Here is a 23313-nt window from a genome sequence, read left to right as displayed (position 1 = left end):
TATGAAGCAGTAGCAACAGAAAATGTACCCCCCACCCCCCATTTAACATGTGAGCCTTTCAAACACTGTGAGCCTAGCTGGGAGAATGCCAGACACATCTGGTTTCTTTGTGCAAATCTTCTCCCCAGGGATCAGCCTTGATTGGGTGTATGTATCATTAGTTACTCTGCTGGTGCATGTTCACACACTGAACCTTCAATTGCCTGCAGCATTGCTATTTGGATGCGAGAATCCCCTCTGAGCAGGACTCTCCTGAATACAGAACATGTGGTTGTGGGATACTGACAAAGACATAAAGTCATCCAGAGGTCTATGCAGATTGATGTGTGAGGGGTGGTGATCAGGATGTAGTGGAAACGGGACCCTTTGAGCAGATCTGCTTTAGCATGCCTGGAGGTAAAAAAAAAAAAAAAAAAAACTGACAAGGCTCCACATAGCAGACCTTTCTTTCCCTCACTCTCACACTGAGGCCTTTATACATTAGTGCTCTGCAGCTGGAGGTGCATGACTATAGCAAATAACATGTGAATAATTCTGGCAATCATCTGCAACAAAAGAGGACAAAGGAGGAATGGTGAATTGTGGACAAACTGGATGAGGGTTCTGACGGGCAGCATCAATGACCCGCTGCCTGAACAATGGCTGCTGCAGTACAGAGCAATAGGAGTTACCACCCTGTTTGAAAAACTCGACACCCTGTGGAATCACTCATTTGGCCTCAATAGCCCCAACATTTTCGAACCCTCACACGCAGATTTCTGCACAAGTATGCAGATTGCTGACCATTTTGTGCAACTGAGGTATCGCATCCTCAATTCATTCATGTGACTTGAACCATGTGACTTTTCAAAAAAAAAAAAGAAATATTGAAAGTTGCAGAAACACTACTCCATTTAAACATGCAAAATTTAAATAACCCAATATAAAACTCTAGAACGAAAAGGAAAATGTAATTCAATTCACTGCTCTGTCCACAATGGATAATGGATATATTCTTTATACCTTGGATATCATTTACCATAGTTCCCAGGAAGCTTTTACACTAATCAGTGTAATTTAAATGAAAAATATTAAGTCTTAACAGCTGCCTTCACTTTACTTAGTAAATAATATCTCTGGACTATGACTGATTTATGGTGAACGTTATGACTGGAAGAAACTTCACAATGTGACACTGGTATGTTCATCTGCTTCATTTGATGTCTGCAGATGAAGCATGTGGAGGAGCGCTTCGGCACTGACAGCAATAAAGAGATTCTGCTCATGTGCATTGGCATCACGTCTGGCGTGGGTCGACTTATCTTTGGCAGAGTGGCAGACTACGTTGACGGCGTCAACAAAGTCTACCTGCAGGTGAGTGCGTGTCAAAAAGTGCAGACTGCATGGGGAAGCTCTGACCCCTGAAACCCTCTGAGACAGCATTTAAATGATGATGTGAGGATCTTGTGACATGTGGTCATACTGTGTGGTTGTCTGTAATGTGTATTTGCATTTTAAGCAGTAATAAGCTTCAAAAGTCTCATTTTCTGTTATGAAAGGTCAGGTTCAGGGAGAAATCACATTGGCCCACAAGAATGAATGTTAATTAAAATATTACTTTAAATTAATTCAGTTTTCATTTAAATATTTTAAATATCTAAAGGTTTAAATTTCTAAATGTATTAAATAAAATCTGACACAGTCAATTGGGAAAAACAATTTATTGCATTAAACAGTTCAACTATTATATTTTGCTTATTTTATAGGCGGTAATACATCCATTATCTGAACCATACGCATACTGTGATTATTTTAAAATGACATCCAGTTCTAATGTGCACCCATTTGTTCTGGAATTTGTTAGTATGGTACAAAACTCTTTTCTGAAATCAAAAAGAGTAGCAAAAAAAATCTAGAATGATTACAGTGATTGTTAATCCCTAAAAAGAAAAGAAAAAATCTCCCTTCCTCGTGTAGGTGGCTTCCTTCTTCGTCATTGGCCTTATGTCCATGATGATCCCATTGTGCCACGTGTTTGGTGGATTGATCGCTGTGTGCCTGCTGATGGGTCTGTTTGATGGCTGCTTCATCTGCATCATGGCCCCCATCGCCTTCGAGCTGGTTGGATCTGAAGACGTGTCTCAGGCCATCGGCTTCCTGCTGGGACTGATGTCCGTCCCCATGACTGTGGGGCCCCCAATTGCAGGTAAAACCAGAGACTGCATTCATGCTCAGTGTTGTAGAATCCGGCATATGTGACATAGGTTCATGGCATGCTGATTACTGACCATGTTCAAAGTCTTGTAAAGCAGTTTAGAACGTTTTTGTGAAGTCTTTAGCAATTCTCTTGTTCCACGCTCCAGAGATACTAAAACCTGACCTCTGACATAGATATTATTTCTTTGAGGAGGTTGATACTATTATCATAATTTTGGCAGACTGGTCATCATAGTCACAAGTTATACTGTTTTAAATTAATGTCTCAGTCTCTGTACCAAAATCAGTGTGAACTTACCTAATAGTTTACAGCCAGGTCAAATATCTGTACATCGTATGGAGCACCATTTCAACAGTTACCATCTAAAACCATCTTTAAAAACGTTTGTTTTCTCTTTATAGTAGTTGTTAGTCTGTGCACTTTCTCTTAGGTTGTCTTGTTAAGAGGCAGATCTAATATCTCCAGTGGCCTTTTGACCTTACGTTTGCTCTTTGTTTCTGGAGAGTAATCATATTCCAAAGTCTTTTGCCCCATCTAGTGTTAATTATGCACTTTTGTGTTACTGCATTGGTGTAAATTAGAAACACATACAGTATACACTTAGTGTTGCCTCCAGCCAAAGCTGTTTTTCAAGAAAACAAAAGACTTTTTCATTTAGTGACCAAACCTGCTGTGTGTAGACTATTATGTTTCCCTTATCAGTATCTGTACATGTGCATCAGCTCATGTGAGCTTCACGTCCAGAATGCCTGAAAGACAAGGAATTCATTTCCTTTAGAAAGAAATAAAGAGTGTGTGTAGTTGTTGAACTTGTTGGGCTTTCCCACTTCAGGAAGTTCAAAGGTGTCAGCTTAAGCTTAAGAGTCATTAGGAAGTTGTGTAAGTAAATGTTGGCAGACAGAGAGCTTGAACTCCCCCCTGGATAAACAACCACACACCTCCTGTATGTTTAAAGAAATCACCTTTTGGGGACATTTAGTAATGCAGAAAACTGATAAGATGCACTGTAGAAACCTGGTTAGTGTGAATCAGTGTTCATGTATGGATGGTCAGAAAACGTAATCTTTTTTATCTCAGCTTTGAACACCTTGCATATCACTTCTCAAAACTCATTTTTAGTGGACATCATTTACTTACTTGTTTTGTAGGTTAGGGGTAATTTATTGTTTACTAACATCCAAACTTAAATGCTGCAATTCATTTTCTATTATTATTGTTATTATATAGGTAGGATATAGTCTGATATATCTTATCGTTTAGTTTTCGTTTAGTAGATGCATCAGTATACAGTTCAGTACATTAAGATATTTTCTGATGCTACACTACTGTACCTATTTGATCTTTTCTACTCATGTTGAACCTCTGACAGTAAAGCAGCTAGTCAGGGGACTGTAAATGCTTTCATTTAGGGTCTGCTGTCTGCTTCTACAAAACCCACATGGTGAGTCTCAGCAGACATCATCACCCACTCCAGTGCACGAGTTATGAATAATCGCACTAGACTCGCACGAGTCTCCTCAGATGGTTCTGTTTGCTATGGACCCTCACAGGCTCCACTAAGGTCATCTAAGTTGTGATATGAATGTGTCACACTAAATCTGCTCCTCCTGCTGTTCAGATATTGCACCGCAGAAGTTCACTGTTGTTTTCTGATCCCAGCTAGAGTCAGAATAACATCTGTGTTGTTTTTCATCTCTGCAACTGTTTGCAGGTTTCCTGAGGGATAAAATGGGCAACTACGACATGGCCTTCTACCTGGCAGGTGTCCCACCTATCATTGGAGGTGCCTTGCTATGTATGATACCATGGGCTGTGGCCAAGCAGAAACGGTTGAAGGAGGCGCAGAGCAAGGAGCCGGGCGTCACTGAGAAGATGATAGAGCACGAGAAGCCTCAGGGAGATGCACAACACAAAACCGGAGAATCTGTCCTCTAAGTGAACCCCCCACCCCCGCCCCACCACCACCCCCACCCACCCCCGCACAGACTGAAAGAAAGACACAAGGGGTCAGACTGTGGCAGCTGCTGACCGGCAGTATTAAGATACTGTATGCGTGTGCGTGCGTGTGTGTGTGTGTGTGTGTGTGTGTGTGTGTGTGTGCATGAGCATTTGTGTTTAGCCGTGATTGTAATGACTGCCTTCAGCAGGAGAAAATGCCAAAGCGATGAAACATATCAGTCAGATGACGAAGTAGAGCATGAATGTAATCCTGAAGAACTATGCATTAGACTGAAGCAGACAAACTTGACATTTCAAATGAAAATAGGGAAAAACTGCACATTTTGCTTTTTCACAACGGGAACAAGATACATTGTGCTTGTAGCCTGAAGGCTTCAGTCTTTAGGCAATGCCTACCAAAACCCACACAGTCAGATGGCATTCTTAGAGGCTTTAACATTACTATTCACAATCACATTTCAACATTACCCTTTTAGTTTTAGATGCAGAAATGTGTTACATGTAATTTGTTTTAGACTTGTCAACCCGAAGCTTTCCTTTTGTAATCTTGAACGTCTGGGCTCTGATCTGTAAAAGTCTTCTGACACTTTACGGGAGCTTGCAGATGACATCTTGAACATCAGAAATGCTGACAAAATATCTCATGACAAGCAGCTCTGTCCCAGAGGCTGGATCCAGCCTTGAATTGCCCTTGTGGCTGGTTTACCAAGCGGTCAAAGGTAGGCCAAGACTCCAAGTTTGCTAAGTTGCAGTTAGCATGTATCAATTCATTGTAGATTTGTGTGTGCTGCTGGAATACAACATCAGCTGAAACGATAAAAGGGAACATGTGCAAGGTTATCACTCTGGAGATCCCACTTGAGTGGATTTTCTGTAGGTTCCCAGAATGCATATTAGCCACAGGAGCCCGTCATGGCTTAGTCTAGTACTGTGACTGATTCATGCAAATAGGCTGCTTGTAATCAAACTGAAAAACCTCTTCAGTGTTTTACAATCATATCTTTAAAGGAATAGTTAGAAATGAAAAATATGTGCATTAGTTGTCTTACATCAGTTCATTAAACATATGGTAACTAGTCAGCTGAGACTGGAAACAGAGAGAAGCTGCTAGCCTGGTAGCAAACCTCTAAAGCTCAGTTCTTATCACACTGATTCTCTTTACTTTCTTCTTTATGTGTAAAAATGTGTAGCAACAACAATTTGTTTCAGGAATTTAGTTTGTGTTTGCCAAATGTCAGTGTCCTTAAACCACAAGTAAATCCACTTTCACCCTTAAGGACATAACATTGATTCATAAGAAGTAGACTGATGTTGCATTTGTATTAACTGATTATAATACTGAGCAGTATTTCTTTCTTCTTCCTCCACTTTGTAGAGTTGTTTTTAGATGTGCTTCTTTTTCTCTCTTATTTGGTCTGGACATATTGAGCACACACTGTCAAAGTGCAGTATATGTTTAAAATGTCCTGTCTCATTTAAGTAAAAAAAAAAAAATCTACTACACTATCTAGTATATAAATCAACTGACGAAGTCCGGATCATATAAAAAGTTGTCCTCATGTCAACAACAGATCATTGCTGGGATGCAGGGATGAATGAAATGGACCAAATAGATAAATGAAATATGTGCCTGTGCATACAGTGTGTAGTTCCTTACCACTGTATGAAAGTATTATTATACATATATGACAGTATCTCATCAGAAGTCCTCCTATTTCAAATGAGACTGTGGGCGTGAGTTAGACTATTAGTTGACTCTGAGACAGGTAAAATCCAGCTGATCAGTAACAGTTGATTAACCTTCGTACAAAGGGGTTCGTTTTACATTTTCATATTGTATTTATTCTTGTGGAAAATGTCATGTAATTGACTGGCATTTTCCCTAAAGGCTTAATTTGATTACCTGAAGAGCAACATGTAGTGAAATGAAAAATGTCTGGAAGAGTGTCAGTCTTGTTTGCTTGCCATCACGTTTCCCCAAAGCTAACAGGTTGTGTCGGTGAAACATCTGAGCATGTTACTCATCGGTCTAACTGCAGACGGTGATGAATTGCTTTTTGGAAAACTCAGAGACCTTTTGGAAAGCCGTAGAATTGCTGTGGGTAAATGCGTTTTTCCTCTGCAGACCTGTGACACTCTCTACCTCAGATGATAGTTGTACTGTGCCCCCTGCCATCCTCGTCCCATCGTTAGAGGCAGCCCAGCAGTTTGAATTGTGTGGCTGAATGAACGCAAATAAACTGAAAAGTCTTAGGTTAGTCCCAGCTTTTATGAAGCATTTGGTGCTCAGAAGCATAACTGCGAGTGAAACTTCACAGTGTTTAAGTCTTTTCTTCTCTCTGAATAGATACTTCGGTTATGATAAAAGCACACAGCTCTATGCAGCCTTTGTTTTTGTGCCATAATAGTGCTATTCACCAGTGAGACCCTCAAACGACTGCTTAATTGTGACATCTGGATTGTGATTGATATCTTTGCCATAACCACATTTTAATGTTTTATTACAATTATTCACTATATTTTCTGTCAGCTGAATGCCTGTCAGCTGAGTAGTTCTTGAAATGGTCAGCATCATCCAAAGAAACATATCAGAAAAAAATATCGCAAATTTTCTTATTATTCTGATCTGATCTCTGATCATTTTAGACCAAATCTTTGGTAAAAAACTGCTTTAAGTTTACACAGAGTATTTTATTCTGTCTTTATAGTGTCTACAGAGGCTTTCTGTGGCAAAGAGAAGTTTGGAATGCTTATCTATCCCAATGTTTATAGAGCTGTATTCTTTATTTGCTGGTATTATTTTGGCATCCCATCCAACCACTTGCTTTTTTGAGAATATCTGTTGGGATGGATTAATGGATGAATCTTTGCTACGTTCAGTATTTTCAGATTTTTTATCTTAATTTCCGTTTCCTTAATTCTCAGTGTTGATGTATATTGCTTTCTTTGTGTTGCATGTGACTGAAAATGTGTTTATGAGTAACCCAAAAAGTGTTCTACTTAAAAATGAGTTTTCCTATATTTTTCTCTTAGTTGCAGAATGTGCGGGGAACTACAGTATATGCAATGTATGTAAACACAATCAAATTTCATCAATTTCAAGACAGTAAAAGAAAATATGTAAAAGCATTTCTGTGACGTTATCATAATTTATCTGTGTGTGTTCTCATACGGTGTGTCACAGTGGTCAGATGCCACTTCCTTGCAATGTCTTACCATCTTACCAGTGTACAGACCAGTTCTTTTTAATCACCTCTAATCAATATCCTATTTACTTAAATTTAGTCTGTTTGGGATTCTTCCCTAAAAGTTGTCCTCACTACAATTCACATGCCAGTATCAGGTTTCATGAGAATAAGCCCATCTTACCCAGGAAGGAGAATGTCTTTTCAGTCTGAGAGTAAGTCCTCCCTGACGTTTTGACCTAGGGAGCACATATTCTCAATGAATGGGGTGACCCAGGAGGATCCTCAAGAGTCCTAGTACGGGGCATCTAAAAGGTTGCCACCAAGATCTCATTAAATGTATGCAACAGGCACTTTACTACACAGTTACAATAAATACAGTTACACTACAGAGTATTAGTAACACAGTGGTTTTAAGCAGTGCTAATCTACATTAAGTGTAATCTGTATCAATACTTGAGGTCTGGGAGTGTAGCAGTTCATTTATAGTGGAAGAAACTAAATAAGCCCCAACGCTTAATTCAGTATATAAATGAAACTTCAATAGTCCTGTACATATTTTTCATATGATACAGTTTTAATGCATTGCTTTAACCTGACGGCTATTGTTATTGTACTTCACTGTGGAACAGTTCTTAGCAAATACACACAATACTTTTCTTCAATTTAAATATACAAAGTATGATACAATATATTTAATTCCCCATAATAATTACTACGGTCAAATTGTGAGTGAATACAAAAAGTTATATGTATACAGGACCTCATTTAAAAATTAATAACAAAACATGTCTATTTATTTCTTCTGTACAGCACTTTATTGGTTTTTATAGTGGTTAATTAAAGTTGGATTGGATTTGGAATAATTAATGGGGGCATTGGGTGTTGGCGCTTAGTTCTAGACTTTTGCTAATGAGTACTTTAACATATAGATAAATTAGATAATATGGACAGTGAAATCTTAAAATAATAACGTTATCAGATATTTCCACATAACGTGTTCAGCTGAATTAACGCTTACAGTAACGGCTTATCTCGCCGTACAATGTTTTAACACTGGGGGGCGCCACACTTTCTTCCAGTGCTACTATCACTTCCTGTAGACCTGGATCGTGTTTTAACCAATGGTTTTAACCTTAACGCGTCAGCAGTTGAGGTGGAGAGGCACTAGAACAGAGGTCTTACTCCGCCCTGATTATAGAAAATGCTATGTATACACACACGGTGGCTTCCAATTGCAGGCATTGGTCAGCGGTCGCGGGTTTAATACAGTCAATCTTTTAATAACATGGGTCAAGAGCGAGCCTTTTCACAGCAAATGTTTCATTTCCACAATCGGAAAAGCACCCCCCGTGTATTTGATTTACAGATTTATGCTGCTGCATTACATTTAGGTGGCGTTCCTCATGTGTGCAGGGAGGATCGGTGTCGCGGCTCCATCAAAGCTGTTCCGTGCTCTTCCGCGTATTCGGAAGTCAGGTGATATTTGTAGTGTACTCGTAGTGAGCGTCTGTCTTTATAGACAATCTTTGGAAACCTCCAGCAGTCATACGTTAGGTGGTGTTGACATATAGAAGCGTTCAGGGCTGCAGCAGTGGTACTCCACTCTCATCCACCCAGGAGATGAAAAGATGACTGTCTCAACATTTACCCTTTAACCAGGAAGAAACTTAACACCTGAGGCACCGGGGGGTAACACGTTAGAAAGCTCTCCGTTGTCTAAATCTCCACCGCCGCCACCGTCACGACCAGCAGCAGCAGACGTAGTAAGAAATTGACAGGTATGTCTCTGGCCGCTGCACGCGACACCGTGGTTAAAAAGAAGCACGTCCGTTTCGCTAGCATGGAGGACGACGACGACAACGACGACCAGGAGGAGGACACTCTGTTTGACAAGAGGAAGGACACCGGGCGTGGACTGAAGAGTGCACTCAAGGCGGCCAAGAGGACGGCTAAACCGGGATTCGACGACCGGGTGGAAGTGGTCGGCGGAGGAAGGGGCGGACGTGGGGCGTGTGGCCGCTGGATGATCACCCTGGTGCTTTGTGCATCTTTCCTGGGCTTGGTAAATGTCTCGGGCCGTTGGCTAGAACCTGCTGGCTTACAGAGTCGAATGTTGTAGGATGTGCATCTGTGATACGTCACAGACCATCTCTTTATGAAGCAGAATGTGTGTGTGTAAATAAATATTGTTTTAACGTTAGTTTAGTTAGCTTGGTTGTCTAGGATGTTAGCTGGCTAGGGCAAATTCATGTTTAATCAGCAAAGCAAACACCAGTTTATCAGAATGAGTACTTCCTCATGAGCAAGATAAAAGTTAGACAGGTAACATGGACTTGAAATAAGTCTACTCGTGGAAATTAAGCTCGTTATCAGTTGATGGGGAGTTGAGATTTAAACAGGAAACTGTGAGTAAAAAGTCAGGAACTGCTTGACTTGTTTCTGTAAGAACCAGAAACTGGTGCAGCTAAACCCCATTAACGGGTGGATAGTTTCCTATTTAAACTTCCACTTCCCACCAGTCTCTTAGAACTGAAGAAGCTGCTCAGGTGAAAGTACAAGTCCAGTTACCTTGTCTTTTAAACACCTTTTGGATTATCAGGACCTGGATGACCGACAACCTTCACAGACATTTTCAGCAGACCTTCAGTTAGTTTTATGCATGTAGTACACGTAGGGTGGCCAGTAGTTACAATTATACCACAGTGTGTAGAGCATAGTACATTGTTTGATTTGCTCTTTGCTCCAGTCCAGACCAGTTGTTGGTATCCAGTTTCCAGTTTGCTCAAGTGAAGGCTGTGGTATCCTGCACAGACAGGATTTTCATAGTCGTAAGACTTGCTTTTCAACCATGCTATGCACATCAGATTACTGACAGCCGTTTGCATACGTGCACACAGTGTCTGCTTCAGTAATGTTAGCACGTCTCCCGTTTACTCTGGGAGTACAGTACAAAAGTATTGAAGCACCTCCCTCTCCAGCACTTTTACAGAATGTTCACCTCAGCACAATTTAAAAGATCCTTTTATACACCTTTGAACCTACAGCAAGGTTCATATTTTTGGACACTATTTGAGTGAGAATTCAGTAATTTATATTGTTTTAAAACTAACCTGACTAACAGGAATGTACACATTAAAGAGTTGTAATCTCTTTTTTGCCCCAATCTGAATGATGCACTTTAAACCCATATTCATGATGTAATTGTAACGTGAATATGTTTTGGTAAACAGCGTGTCTTTTTCCTTTGTATGATACTTTAATATGTCCTGCACATTTACACTGAACTGTACACTTCTCGTCAGTATTGTTGGCACTGCTTCTATACCACACTATTTATGCTTCATGCACTTATTGCTTATTGCACTTATGTTTAGATGCTAAACTGCATTAAACTGCTCTGTACCTGCACATGTGTAATGACAATAAAGCTGAAACTAATCTAATCTCAGTAGATAAAATCACGATCAAAACAATGATAAAAAGCAATAAATGAATTCAATCAACCAGTGGAATGGCAAATTGAAAGTGTGTTTGTGAAAGATCTAATAGTTTGATTCAGTTTGATAAATGGCTAGCGGGGAAGAAGCTCTCAAATATTGTTGCCTCAGTTTAGCAATAATGCAATAATGAGCCCTTTTAGCATGTTAGTGGTTTTTCATCTGAAATAACAAAGACTGGAGCGAAACGAGTGTACTCAAACACAACAAGCCAAACACTGTTGCTCCTTGGATGCACCAAACCTCACATATCAGTGATCTTTAACAACGCGTGGTGGACGATTTAAAATCGAATGAAAGCCAGAGATTGTGTCTTCTGGTTCTGACCTACTGGGACCGTGTGCTTGTGTTTCTAGGGGATGAGTATCTCTGTCCTTGGCCCCACATTTGAGGATCTGGCTGTGAATGTGAAGAAGAACATCAGCAACATCTCCTACATCTTTGTCGGCCGCTCTGCAGGCTACATCGGTGGATCCCTCATAGGAGGCATCCTCTTTGACTGCTTGAACCCACATCTTCTGCTAGGTAACCCTTCACCCACATGTTGCTGTGGTACTTGGCTGCCGGTGTAGAGATGTGTCGACGTTTCCAGCTGTGTGCATGGCAGGTGTCTGTGTCTACATTATTTTGATTCTTCACACTCATTCTAGAATATTTTTTCTCCGATGATCCCCTCTAGGTTTCTCTATGCTGATGACAGCGTTTGGAATGTGTGCTATTCCTTTCTGTAAGCAGGCTCTGATCCTCACTGCATTTATGTCCAGCATCGGGATATCTATGGGTGTTCTGGATACAGGTAAGCAAAAGAGAGATGCACAGTGTATTATTGGTTGATAAATCACCAGTTGAAAGAGTGCAGTTTATCTGACTAAAAATAGGATAAGTTATTCATTTAAGTTCAGTTTTATTTTATAGCGTCAATATCAATACAAATTGTCTCAACATGCTTTATAAAATCCGTCCTGAACCCCCCAGAGTAAGCACAAAAACTCCCTTTTAACAGGGCTTTTATTTGTACAATAAAAACCCTGTTACAAGATGAAATGTTCCAGTCTATTGTAATGTGCTTTTAATTTGAAAACATTACAGGACATGTATGCGTATCAGTGTAATGTTCACTGTTGCAGGGACAGGGAGGATCAAAGCGAGACTTTGTACTAAAATGAAACCAAAATGACCAATTTTATTATTAGTCAGAATGAACCAAAATAAAGGCCTACCTCTAATATGAGTGGGCTTCAAATAAACACCTGTTATCATCTGTGGTTGAAGAAATCAGTAGGAGTCAGTTGAAGGGACAGTAGGTCCCACACTTTGTGCTAGATCTTTAAACACAACGGTCTGTCTAGTCAGTACATGTATGTAGGGAATGACCAGTGCACTACATTATTGCTGGGTTCTGTAAAGCATCATGACACAGTTTGTATTGGTATTGACAACATATAAATAAAATGAAATGGGACCAAATTAAACTGTATATATATGAAAAGAAAGGCCTCCTTTCCCCCATCAGCTTAGGCTGCTTCATGCACACATTTGTCTTTGTAATTCAGATTAAACAACTAAATATAATAGAGGTCCTGTATAAATTGATTAGAGATCATATGATTTAAATTACAGTTTTGGACTGAGCTATAAATGGGGATTTGAAACATCCACAAATGGCTTTTAAAAAACAAAACAAAACAAAATGTATAATATATAACAGGGTTGAAACTTGAGTAAGAGACTTTGACAATGTTTCATATAAAGCATTATAGACTGATTTTCATCTGATAGAACCTTTAGGGATGTTATATAATTTCATAGATGGTTTGCTGTTTTTCCATATATTCTCATGTATATGATATTTACCCGTAATAAGAACTATGTTCACTGTTTTGGATGCCTTCTTCAACAGACCATCCAAAAAAATCATCACCTGAAAATTGTTAAACAAAGAATTGTTGATCCCACTATTTAACCAGTGGCAGACATCTTGCCATAAAAGCACTGTGACAGAACAAGAGAAGAACTGCCATAAAATGAAAGAGGAAGTCATCATGTCGTGTGACGACTTCTTCTTTCATTTTATGGCACTTGGCAAACAACTTTTATAGGTGCATTACCGCCACCATCTGGACTGGGATATGAAGATTCGGCACAAAAAGTATCGATAAGGGAAATCGATAGGTATGAATCAGTATGATAAGTTCAGTGAATTGAACCAGTCTCTGCCTCACAGTCTCATTTCCTGATCATGTTTTAAAACATGCTTTAAAAATAAGTGACATCTGCTGGGCTCTTAAGTTTTATTTGTGTTGAAACTCACACGCAAACTATTCAATCAAATCAATTTAGTAATGAGCTGAATGTTGTTAGTGCTACAGTTTAGGGTTCTGCTAACATTAGTCTAGCTGATTGGTACAAAGTGTACCAACATGCTTCACCTTTTTCTGTCTAAGCCAAATCATTCATCTTTACACAGCCACTTGCTTGTCTTTTTAGAAGAAGCTTTAAGTTGAGTACTTTGTTTCTTCAGCATAACTTCATTAGAGAAATTGATTTGGGCAAGTGTGAAATATGTTTCATTGTTAGCCATTGATATCTGTTGTTCTGCCCTCTCTGTCAGGTGGCAATGTGCTCATCCTGAACACATGGGGGGAGCAGGCAGGCCCTCATATGCAGGCTCTGCACTTCAGCTTTGCAGCTGGGGCGTTCGCGTCTCCGATCATAGCCAAGCTGTTGTTTGGGCTTGACGGGAACAGCAGCATGGGAATCACACCCACCACCTCCGCCCCCCCAGTCACCACTACACCGTACACTCCCACAATCATCCACTACATCCACAGCAGGAGCAGCACCCTAAAATCCATGTGGGCCTACATTGTGATTGGCATTTTTGTCTTTGTCATCTCCGTCCTCTTCTTCATCCCCTACTCTCGCAGCAGCACGTCACGTGACAAAGCCCACACAGTATCAGGGAAGCCCCTGGTAACCAAACATTACGTGGCTCTTGTTGCCCTGCTCTTCTTCTTCTTCTTTGCCTATGTAGGTGCTGAAGTAGCATATGGCTCTTTTATCTTTACCTTTGCTAAAGACTATGCCCACATGCCTCAGTCCCACGCAGCAGGGCTGAACTCGTTGTTCTGGGGGGCATTTGCTGCTTGTCGGGGGTTGGCTATCTTCTTTGCAACCTGCATGCACCCGGGCACCATGATCCTGCTCAGCCTGGTGGGCTCCACTATCTCCACTCTTCTTCTCTGCCTCTTCAGCAAATACAGGGTGGCTCTCTGGTTTTGCAGTGGCCTCTACGGGGTATCCATGGCCACTACCTTCCCCAGTGGCATCTCCTGGGCGGAGCAGTACATCACAGTGTCAGGCTACACAGCATCTGTCTTTGTGGTGGGTGCTGCACTGGGTGAGATGGTGCTGCCTGCGCTGGTAGGCTTCTTGTTGGGGAGGTTCCCAGATCATCCAGTTCTGATGTACCTGTGTCTCATCACCGCCACCTTCACCTCCATCATCTTCCCTGTCATGTACAAGCTAGCCTCGGCCCCCAGCATCCAGAGCAGGAAACCCCACGCCAGAGGCCGACTGGAATCTGACGACAGCGAATACCGGCAGGCTCTGCTGGATTCAGGAGCCAATGAGGAGGAGGAGGAAGAGCAGGACAATGAGGCGGATCAGTGGAACGACGCAGACTTTGAGGTCATTGAAATGGATGACACGTCGAGTCTTATTAATTCACCCAGCAAAGCATCTTCTCCTGATGTCACCGGTCTAACGGGGAGCTCTGCTGCCTCCAGCGCCCCGGGGACACAGCCTGCAGGTGGAGCCTCCTTCTCAGACACTATCTCTCTGGTAGGAGACTCCCCAAGGCGCAAACTGCTGCTCTCTATGGACAGAGAGAAAAAAGACTGAAACCTACACTTTAAAGTGCTGTTGATCCATGCCTCAATGTGTGATTATTTGTTGTCTTGGACATAAAGAATATTTATGTACAGCCTGCTATAATTATGACCACTTGTCATCTCAGAGTATGGGTTTTATAGAGAAGGTCTGGATGATGGTCAGAGTTTGAATACTACTGTTTCACTACAGACTGTTAAATAAGGTAACATCTTGTTGATTTCTTGTGTTGTCCTACTCTCCTCTGCAGTGAGGTCAAAGATCAGGGCAGGCTAGAGAACACAAGTCCCAGGGCTCATTGAACTTCAGTGCCTTGCTCTCACACGAGCAGAATGGGCGGGTTGAAATGGGAACGTCAGCCTCTTCGTCATCTTGCCACCCTGCTGACAGTGACCTTGGCATTTAAACGTTATTTAATTTTGCACTACTGCAGTGATAGAACAGCGGATGTTATGAAGTGATTTTTGTTGCACTCCTGTAAAGATCAGATATTTGAATCTGTTTTTGTTATGTACTATAATGTGCTGAGTCAGTCATGTGGTCCTCTAAACCACACGTGTTGTCACTGTGATTCATCCATGTTTTTATTTTTAATCCCAACTCATTGAGAGAAAGAAGGCTTTTTAATACATTGACTTTTTATTATATCAATCTCAAACCTCAATCCACAGCAATGTCCATTAAAAACAAACAAAACACCTCCTTCATTATCATCATAGTTTTTTTTACATTTATACAAATACACAGATCCTGTGTATGGCTGTATGGGGGATTGAAGCTGGGATCTGAATGTAGTTCTGAAGACAGGAAAGTGGAAACGTACACAAAACAATATATGCACAAGGAAATATTAGACACTTCAAGACATAAATTATCAAAATACAGTATTGCAACAGTCCCAGATTTTATAAAACTGAAGACATTCCAGTACCCATACTCTGTAGGGTATGAAGTGTCAAATCTGCCAAATGGACATCAATACAATTGAGGTCAAATGAAACATGAAAGATGGCACTTTTTAACAGAATTCATGAACAAACCTGACTGCATTCATGGCCACAGCTTAAATTTTTTTATGCTTATGCACAGTGAGATTATAAATGATGTACATAAAGTATTTACAAAGTTTGTATAGATGATAGAAAATGAAGAAAAGTCAATTAGTGGTCTGAGCGTGGTATGTCCTGGGATTTGTAAGAACAGTGACCAAAAACTGATAGGTTTTAACTGCTACAGCGCATACAAGACAAGCTGTCCTTGATCTGACTGCATCCAGTTCCATGATAGGCAGCCTGTAGATGTGTCACCAAGCATATGAGCTTCACTCAGCCCATAGCAGCAAACATGATGACAAACACCACCTGCTCACAGGACGCTCAAAGCAGACGGTCTGCACGCAGAGAAATACTTGTTTAACAAATGACAGTTACAAGACAGGATGAAAACCCCACAGGGTTCAGTCAAAGCACCATTGAAACTATTACAACTGAATGGACAATCATACACTGAGGTGGGGGTGGTGGTGGTGGTGGGGGCAGCAATTAGCACCAAATCAGAGAGATGCTCCAGGTTTCAGGAGTAACTCAGAACTGTTCCAGCAACTGTCTGAGGTAGGGAGCCTTGGAGAGCTGCCTGTTGACACGGGACAGCTTGTAGAGGACAGGGCAGTCCAGAGACACACAGGGCACCTGTCGCTCAGAAAAGCCGCTGCAGTTCCTGCAGATCTAAACAAAGAAAAACAGATTATCACTTCTGAGGCCGAGCTACAGTTCACAATGATCTTTACTCAAACCAATTAAATTCTATTTATATAGCGTCAATGACAATACAAATTGCCTCAAGACACTTTACAAAATCTGGTTTGAAAATTCATATGCTCACATGAGGCCAGCCATGTAGAGACAGAAAAACCCAGATACAAGCTTGTGATTTAGCTCTAACCTCCCATACCTCTGCAGGGAGTCAAATCACTGTAATCTATGCGACTAGTGAAACTACCCATGGAGACTGTTCTCATCGGCCTTTTGCTCAGAGGTACACACAAAGGTATTGCCACAGGAATTGAGGAAACGTTTGAAAAGCAGGAACAGACAGTGTGGCCCTGACAGACTGGAGCAACAACTCCAACCAGCCAAGCTTTAACCGCCTGCTTCTCCCTATGATCTTGTACAAATGCTGCTGTGTTGTGGTTGTTACGGTGATAAGCACAACTCTCAACATTAAAGCTGACAAAGAAATGGTGTAAATGTTTTATACATCATCATTTAGGTGATTTCATAGGGCAGCCTGACATGTTATTACAACAGAACAATCAGAATGTATTTCTACATGTATTTTGGGAGCCTAGTCTGCCTTCTTTAGATTGGTTTCCAAACGTAAACCTGGTCTACGAGCACATTTTCACAGAACGCTGCTCACCTTCAACAACTGCTCTTGCTGACTCTCCCACAGTCTCATGTCCTGGTAGAGTGTGACAGCGACTCGCTGGGGCTGGGCGCGGCACCGTGAGCACACACCCAGCTGGGTCAGCTCATCACACACAGGGCAGTGAAGTGTGGTGAAGTACTGGGAGATGGTTCCTTTCCTCCCCACTTCCTCTCCACCCACTGCCGAGGAGCACGACGCCTTCTGGATCTGGAGACAGATGAGGGATGTACTTTAACCACCAAGAGCTGACAGCAAATATGTACAACATCTACATTTTAATTGTAGTGAAGTAGGCACAGATGCTACATGGATCATAGTAACAACCTTACAGTGCTGCAGAGAGAAACCTATGTTTCTGAATTCTCCCAGGAGCACTGGGCTGAGTTTTGAGCTGATCCAGGATGAATGTTACCTAAATATCTTTAAAGGCCTCAACTTTAAACTATTGTTAGTGGAGATTTGACGGAGTACATGGATGGTTTTGCTGACAAGCTCTGCCAGCAGGTGGTGTGTGTGCTCCATCAGACAGCGGCTTAAGTCAAGAAGGACACCAAGACTGAGGCAGCAGCGCTGCAGTCTGATGAGTCTCATTCCATCCTCAGCAGGAAGCATGAAAGATCTCTCTTCGTCCTTTGTTCTCTCTCCACTAAAGACCTGAATGAAAAACTAAAGCCACATAGTGGGGCTTCATTTTGACAAGAATGGAAGCAAGAGGTGACGTTTACATCTGATCTTGAACAGTAAACTGCTCAGTCACCATCAGTCAAACGTAGATGGTAATTAGTAATTATCAACCGATGGTGCATGTCTTTCTTATGTTGCCTCTACTGTCTTCTTCTTTCAATGTAGGTTCTACTGTAATCTACTGATATACAGTAAGATCAGGTTCCACTGATCTGCATTGCTTAGCAGTAAGATCAAATCATAATGGATGTTCGTTTTCATGAGCTGGAGACTCTCTCCTGTCTCACCCTGGGGAGCTCCTGGTACCAGCTGAACACGTCCACCCCGATCAGCTGGAACATGCGTGCCAGCGGCGGCAGGATCTGCTTGGTGATGTAGTAGACGGCGTTGAGGCGCAGACTGGGGTCCTGCAGCACCTCCATGGGCCGACGGACCAGCTGGATGAGGGGCATGCCCGGCACCCCGTAAACAATCACATAGGGCACCCGCTCACCGACCCGTGGCTCCAGCCGGCGGTCATACGCCATCATACGTCTGAGACAAACCAAGACAGAGAAACCTGAGTGGAAGTGTTGGGACACTTAACATTTTACTATTTGACTGAGTCCCTCTGCTGTTGCTTTACATGGCTGTACATACACACATGAGATGTGGATGTGGAATGATGAGGAATATTTCCTCTTACCCATGCCTCTGAAATCAGATCCCTCCCCCCCCTCCATTAAGAGCTGGGTTGCCTAGCAACAGACCCAGGTACTGTACATCAGGATAGAGCAGCCAGACAATAAACACTGTGAGGAAGGAGTAATTGGATTCACATCGAGTACTGTAACTGTAGCTGACAGCTAGCTCCTTCTCACTATCCTACTCTGCTGCTGCACACAAGCAGACACAAACATGTTCATCCAAAACAACATACTTCTGCTGCTTCTGCTGTGTATTGGAGGATCCTCTGTGTGTTGTTTTTCTGCATATACCCACTGACAACACAGGCACACAGACCTGGTGAGCTCCAGAGCGGGGACGCAGGCTCCGGGTCGATACGAGCCGCTTCCCCGGTACTCCTTAGCGAAGGTGAGATCCTGCATGCTGGCCCGGCCGTCCAGCACCTTCACGCACTGACGCTGCACGAACTGCTTCACCTGGCTGATGTCCCGCGTCTCAAATAGCAGCTTAATGGAACGCTCCAGAACCTGGAGAGCACACATATGAATGAATGAACACATGAAAGATGAGAGGGGTGACGATGATAGCCTATGAGCTGTTTAATGCTGTGATATAGAAATATAATTAGGCCGTGTGTGACTCAGCCTAAATGGCAGCCTGAACAGTGTCTACACACTACAGTAGTACCTGAGCAACCAGGGACATTTCTCCTGATTGACACATGTGAAGTGTTCTGAGTAAATGAGAGCAGAACCAAGTCTGGCATGGCTGTGATTGGTGCACAGAGAAATGTGGGGAGGGAGGAGAGGAGGATGGTTTGCCTGTTACCTTGGAAACAGCGGGGCAGCCGTCGCGGCGCACTGTCTCAATCCCTTTGGCGTCAAACACAGGCTCCTTTTGGTCAAGGCTCTCGTACATGTAGCCCACGTAGCGCTTCTTTGTCTGCAGGACACATGGCAGGTACACCTGGAACACACACACAAATCAATAACTACCTGTACATGTGTCAGAGTGTGCAGATGGAGGAAAAACACTCCCTCTAAATGACACAAATCAATAATGATTACAATACAGAGACATTACAAGAGGCCTGTGGCCAATGAAGCTCTACCTTTTCAAACTTGAGCTTGACTGGCTTGGGGTTGGTTGCAGTCACTGCCTCAGCGATCTCATTTCCGATCTTGAAGGCCTGCTCCTTGGTGGCTCCTTTCAGTAAGACAAACATGCTGCCAAACACACGGACAGAAAACAGCAGCTCATCACAAACCTGATGCAGAGTCTATACTCCATGAGAAACATTGCTAAGACCGCTCAGTCCAGTCGGGCTTGCTCTGGAGGTTGCAGGCCGGTTTTTGTAAAGCGTCTTGAGACAATTTGTATTGTTACTGGCGCTATATAAATAAAACTGAATTGAATTGAATTAAATGTGATGGAACACATATGCTTCTGTTTTAATCAACACAAACTACAGAAGCTAAGCCAGTGCTTTAAGCCACGCTGCAACTCCCTGACCTGGTAAAGACTGGTACTTGTTTCTAGGGACACCCATGAATAGATCTTACACAGCAATGATTTCACACGGATGTAAATGTTATTTAAAGCTTATGCATGTTTATGCACTTTAATTACAGTCAGAATGAATCATTAAGAATTAAGACATCAACTATGTCTCATTAATTACAATGACAGTGATGCCTGTAAGTTACACTAAACACTAACACTTCCCTCTGAGATGCATTCAGCTCCTTTTGGTTTCTGTCTCATCAAACCCGTTTTATGAAGTACTAAAAAGTCAATTCATGCGTTTAAAACTTCACTGTTTATAAATGACAGTGCAGAAACAGAAACTCTCCAAATCATCACCTGTCAAACTGAGTACATGCAGCCAGTCCGTTACTGAGTAATTCATGTTTTGCCAGCTGGCTCTGAGGCATTAAAGAATCTAATCACACAGTAAATGTTCATGAGAACACAGCTCAGGTGCAATCAGAGACTCACACACCAAATAGTGACACATCAACAAAGCTGCTGGCTGTATGAAGCGAGAGACAGCCAAGTGAATCAGGGATGTGTGTCAGTTGTTGCTTTAGGCTTTAGTTGTGAGTGTGTAACACTTGTAAACCTGCCTGACCTTCTGCTACGCTGACGATCAAACAGCCACTACAGTGGGATGTGAGGAAGACGACTCACCTGTCAGTGTCTCCGTACACAACCCTCGCTCCCCATTTCTTAGTGTCATTGACCATCTTGATAGCTCTCTCCAGGGTCTCTCTGGCTTTATGGACGATGCTGTCTCCCACCTGGAAAGATCACATGAAAAAAGGACACACACATTGAGTTTGTGTACCACAACAGTACGCATGAGGCGTTTTTTAAATTCTAACCACAGATGGTATTAAATATGGAGATGGAGGTATCTACTGTCCCCGTCCTTTCTGTCCAACATTTTTCCACTGAAGTTGAAACACTTTAGCTGAGCGTACCTCTACAATGGGCATGCGTCCGGAGTAGTTGGCAGCAGTGTAGCCGAAGGTGACGTTAGCGATGAGCTTGAGTCCAAGTTGCCGGGCGTCCAGCAGCCTCATCAGCGCCCTGTCCTGCTTGTAGGTTTTCATGGACTGCTTCACCATGATCCTCGTGTTGAGGATTTCCTCCAGCATGCTGGGCAGGACGCCTTTACGCACTGAGGACTGGACACAGACAACAAGCAGCTCAATACTGGAGCACTTCACAAAATAGTCATCTACAAATGCATGCATTTCTCTGCTCTATTGTACCTTTTGTTACGTTTACTATGCCAAACCATGTCTTTTAACAACGTTAAAAATGTGAACACTACCCACATGTGCAAGTTCATTAGTTCCACTGGCTCAGTGTCAGGTTGTCCAAAGGTGGTGATAACTGAGCAAATAAAGCTTGAGTAGTTTTCTCAGAAACTAAATCTGAATCATTTAATGGTAGAGCTGCTTTAATGGGAGACAAAAGGGATTGTATTGGGTTTATATATAAAATACGTTGTACAGAATTTGTGTGTAGCTTAAGTATAAAACCCAGGTTCTATAACGACTTCAGCTCACTGACATCCTTGAAAAGCTGTTCTTTCACATCAGTGCTTGCTGTGCTGTAGGCGTGTGTGTGTTTGTTAAGTAAAGAGCCTAAAAGATGGAACCCAGACAATAAGGAGCAGTTGGTGAAATAAAAGAATAAATAAAGTGGGCTTCCTGTTGTGGCTAATGAACTTTAATAAAGGGGGGACAAGATAATCCGTAATGGGGCCAAGGCAGAATGCTTGATGAACTCTTATCTGACCAAAGGGTCAGAGGGTGTTTTACCTTGACGAAGGCGATGCCGCTGGGTGACACAGTGATGTCGTTGCGGAGCTGATGGAGCAGCTCAGGAGGAACCCGGAGAGAGGTGCAGCCAAACTTAACCTCATCAGGCCTGAAACAGAGACAGTGCGTATGAGTGTCATTCGAAAAACTACGGTAGCTGATTTTTTTTTTTCAGCTAATAGATAATTTGACCCAATGGTTTTTCTAAGTATAGAGGAAATATCTATTTGATAGATATCTGTAGTCTCCATTTTTAGGAATTTTAGAAAAGTCCTATGCTGAATACACCCAAAGACAAAAAAAAATATCATCTCCCACACAATTTTCAGATTTCTTACAATATAAAAGAAGATGTGAGGTATAGGTGAAAAATGAACACTTTTTTATCTTTTAAAGCATTAATGTGGGAAGAAAGAAGCTCATTTCGAAACTGAACAGGTGAAATTTCCTTCAACTGCCTGAGCTAATTTGTTATTTACTACCGTGCTGAGCATGAGCAGCACGAAGCCTGTCAAAGCCACTACTATTTTTTGTTACCTTGGAGTAGCAGACATATGTTTGCTGGAAAGAAATGTTCATGGCTCCTGCTGTTGCTATGCAACTACACCAATCCTGCTGAAAAACTGAAATAACTTGCAGGGTTCTCGTTGCCCTGAGCTGTGAACAACATGTAGAGCCTCTGTGTGTCTGTTCCATTAAAAATAACGAGGGAAGGAGGGCACTGCTGGAGGGAAGCTTTCCTGGCAGATATGCAACCAAAGCATGTTCATTACAGGATGTATGTTGTGTGGGCCTGTCATGTCCTTACGTTCCCAGGTTTTCCACGTGGCCGAGGCAGGTGGAGTAGCAGTAGTTGTATGCGATGACGATGGAAGGATAGAGTGACTGGAAGTCCAGTACAACCACAGAGTTGCTGTAAAAACGTGACTCAGGCTCCATCACCAGAGGGATGCACTGGGGCGCCCTCTGCTGAGCTCGCTGCTGTATGCTGGGCGTCACTGGGACGTAGTTCAGAGGCTTGGCAACACGGAGCATCATGGACTCGACGCGATACTTAGGAGAAGAGGAGGAAGAGCATGATGAAATAGAAAGAAACTGTGAAAAGTGCTGTCCTTTAAATTATTATGATATTTAACTACACTACAATAAATTAGACTTTAGCAGTGATGTCTATGTATGTACGATGTACCATCTGACATCATCCAGATATTACCACCTGTTGAGCACAACAGTGTCGCAGTGGCAGCAGACATAGACCATACTTCTGAGTAGAATACCTGGCTCTTTACCTGCTCCGTGTGACTATGTTCATCAGTTACTTGCCACCTTTGACTTTATGTCAAGTAGTGCAAGTTAAGTAAAACAAAAACAACATTAAACGATCCCACAGAGCTCTGTACAGCTGGAGGGAATTTGGGGGAACGTGTTGGTTATTGGGATTCTTCAACATTAGCAGTGTGATAAAAGGGTCA

The 23313-nt window shown here is 42.2% G+C and overlaps 3 protein-coding genes across 4 annotated transcripts in view; 2 read left to right on the top strand and 1 right to left on the bottom strand.

Annotated features, from left to right (window-relative positions):
• The window catches only part of slc16a10 (solute carrier family 16 member 10), a 28662-nt gene extending 21377 nt beyond the window's left edge, over positions 1 to 7285 (top strand). Inside the window, exons 4-6 of the mRNA XM_047573979.1 lie at positions 1210 to 1353; positions 1957 to 2185; positions 3909 to 7285. Coding sequence (XP_047429935.1) covers positions 1210 to 1353; positions 1957 to 2185; positions 3909 to 4132 — 597 coding nt within the window. The 3' untranslated portion in view covers positions 4133 to 7285. The remainder of the gene's footprint in view (positions 1 to 1209; positions 1354 to 1956; positions 2186 to 3908) is intronic.
• A 797-nt stretch (positions 7286 to 8082) lies between these two features.
• mfsd4b (major facilitator superfamily domain containing 4B) lies at positions 8083 to 15434 on the top strand. Its single transcript, XM_047573978.1, has 4 exons — positions 8083 to 9406; positions 11198 to 11366; positions 11521 to 11637; positions 13453 to 15434. The coding sequence occupies exons 1-4, from the start codon at positions 9125 to 9127 to the stop codon at positions 14742 to 14744; spliced, it is 1860 nt and encodes a 619-aa protein (XP_047429934.1). The 5' UTR covers positions 8083 to 9124; the 3' UTR covers positions 14745 to 15434.
• The window catches only part of rev3l (REV3 like, DNA directed polymerase zeta catalytic subunit), a 62187-nt gene continuing 54224 nt past the window's right edge, over positions 15351 to 23313 (bottom strand). For both annotated transcript variants that reach the window (XM_047573976.1, XM_047573977.1), the window contains exons 23-32: positions 22650 to 22894; positions 21842 to 21950; positions 20993 to 21199; positions 20700 to 20809; positions 19621 to 19735; positions 19338 to 19475; positions 18846 to 19036; positions 18131 to 18377; positions 17151 to 17366; positions 15351 to 16456 (exon numbers count right to left, since the gene is read on the bottom strand). In XM_047573976.1, the coding sequence (XP_047429932.1) occupies positions 16316 to 16456; positions 17151 to 17366; positions 18131 to 18377; positions 18846 to 19036; positions 19338 to 19475; positions 19621 to 19735; positions 20700 to 20809; positions 20993 to 21199; positions 21842 to 21950; positions 22650 to 22894 (1719 nt within the window). In that variant the 3' untranslated portion in view covers positions 15351 to 16315. The remainder of the gene's footprint in view (positions 16457 to 17150; positions 17367 to 18130; positions 18378 to 18845; positions 19037 to 19337; positions 19476 to 19620; positions 19736 to 20699; positions 20810 to 20992; positions 21200 to 21841; positions 21951 to 22649; positions 22895 to 23313) is intronic.

This window comes from Mugil cephalus, chromosome 21, assembly GCF_022458985.1.
Source record: "Mugil cephalus isolate CIBA_MC_2020 chromosome 21, CIBA_Mcephalus_1.1, whole genome shotgun sequence".
Lineage (NCBI taxonomy): Eukaryota > Metazoa > Chordata > Actinopteri > Mugiliformes > Mugilidae > Mugil > Mugil cephalus.
The sequence above is the reverse complement of the archived record's forward strand: the minus strand, read 5'-3'. Positions and strand labels throughout refer to the sequence as shown.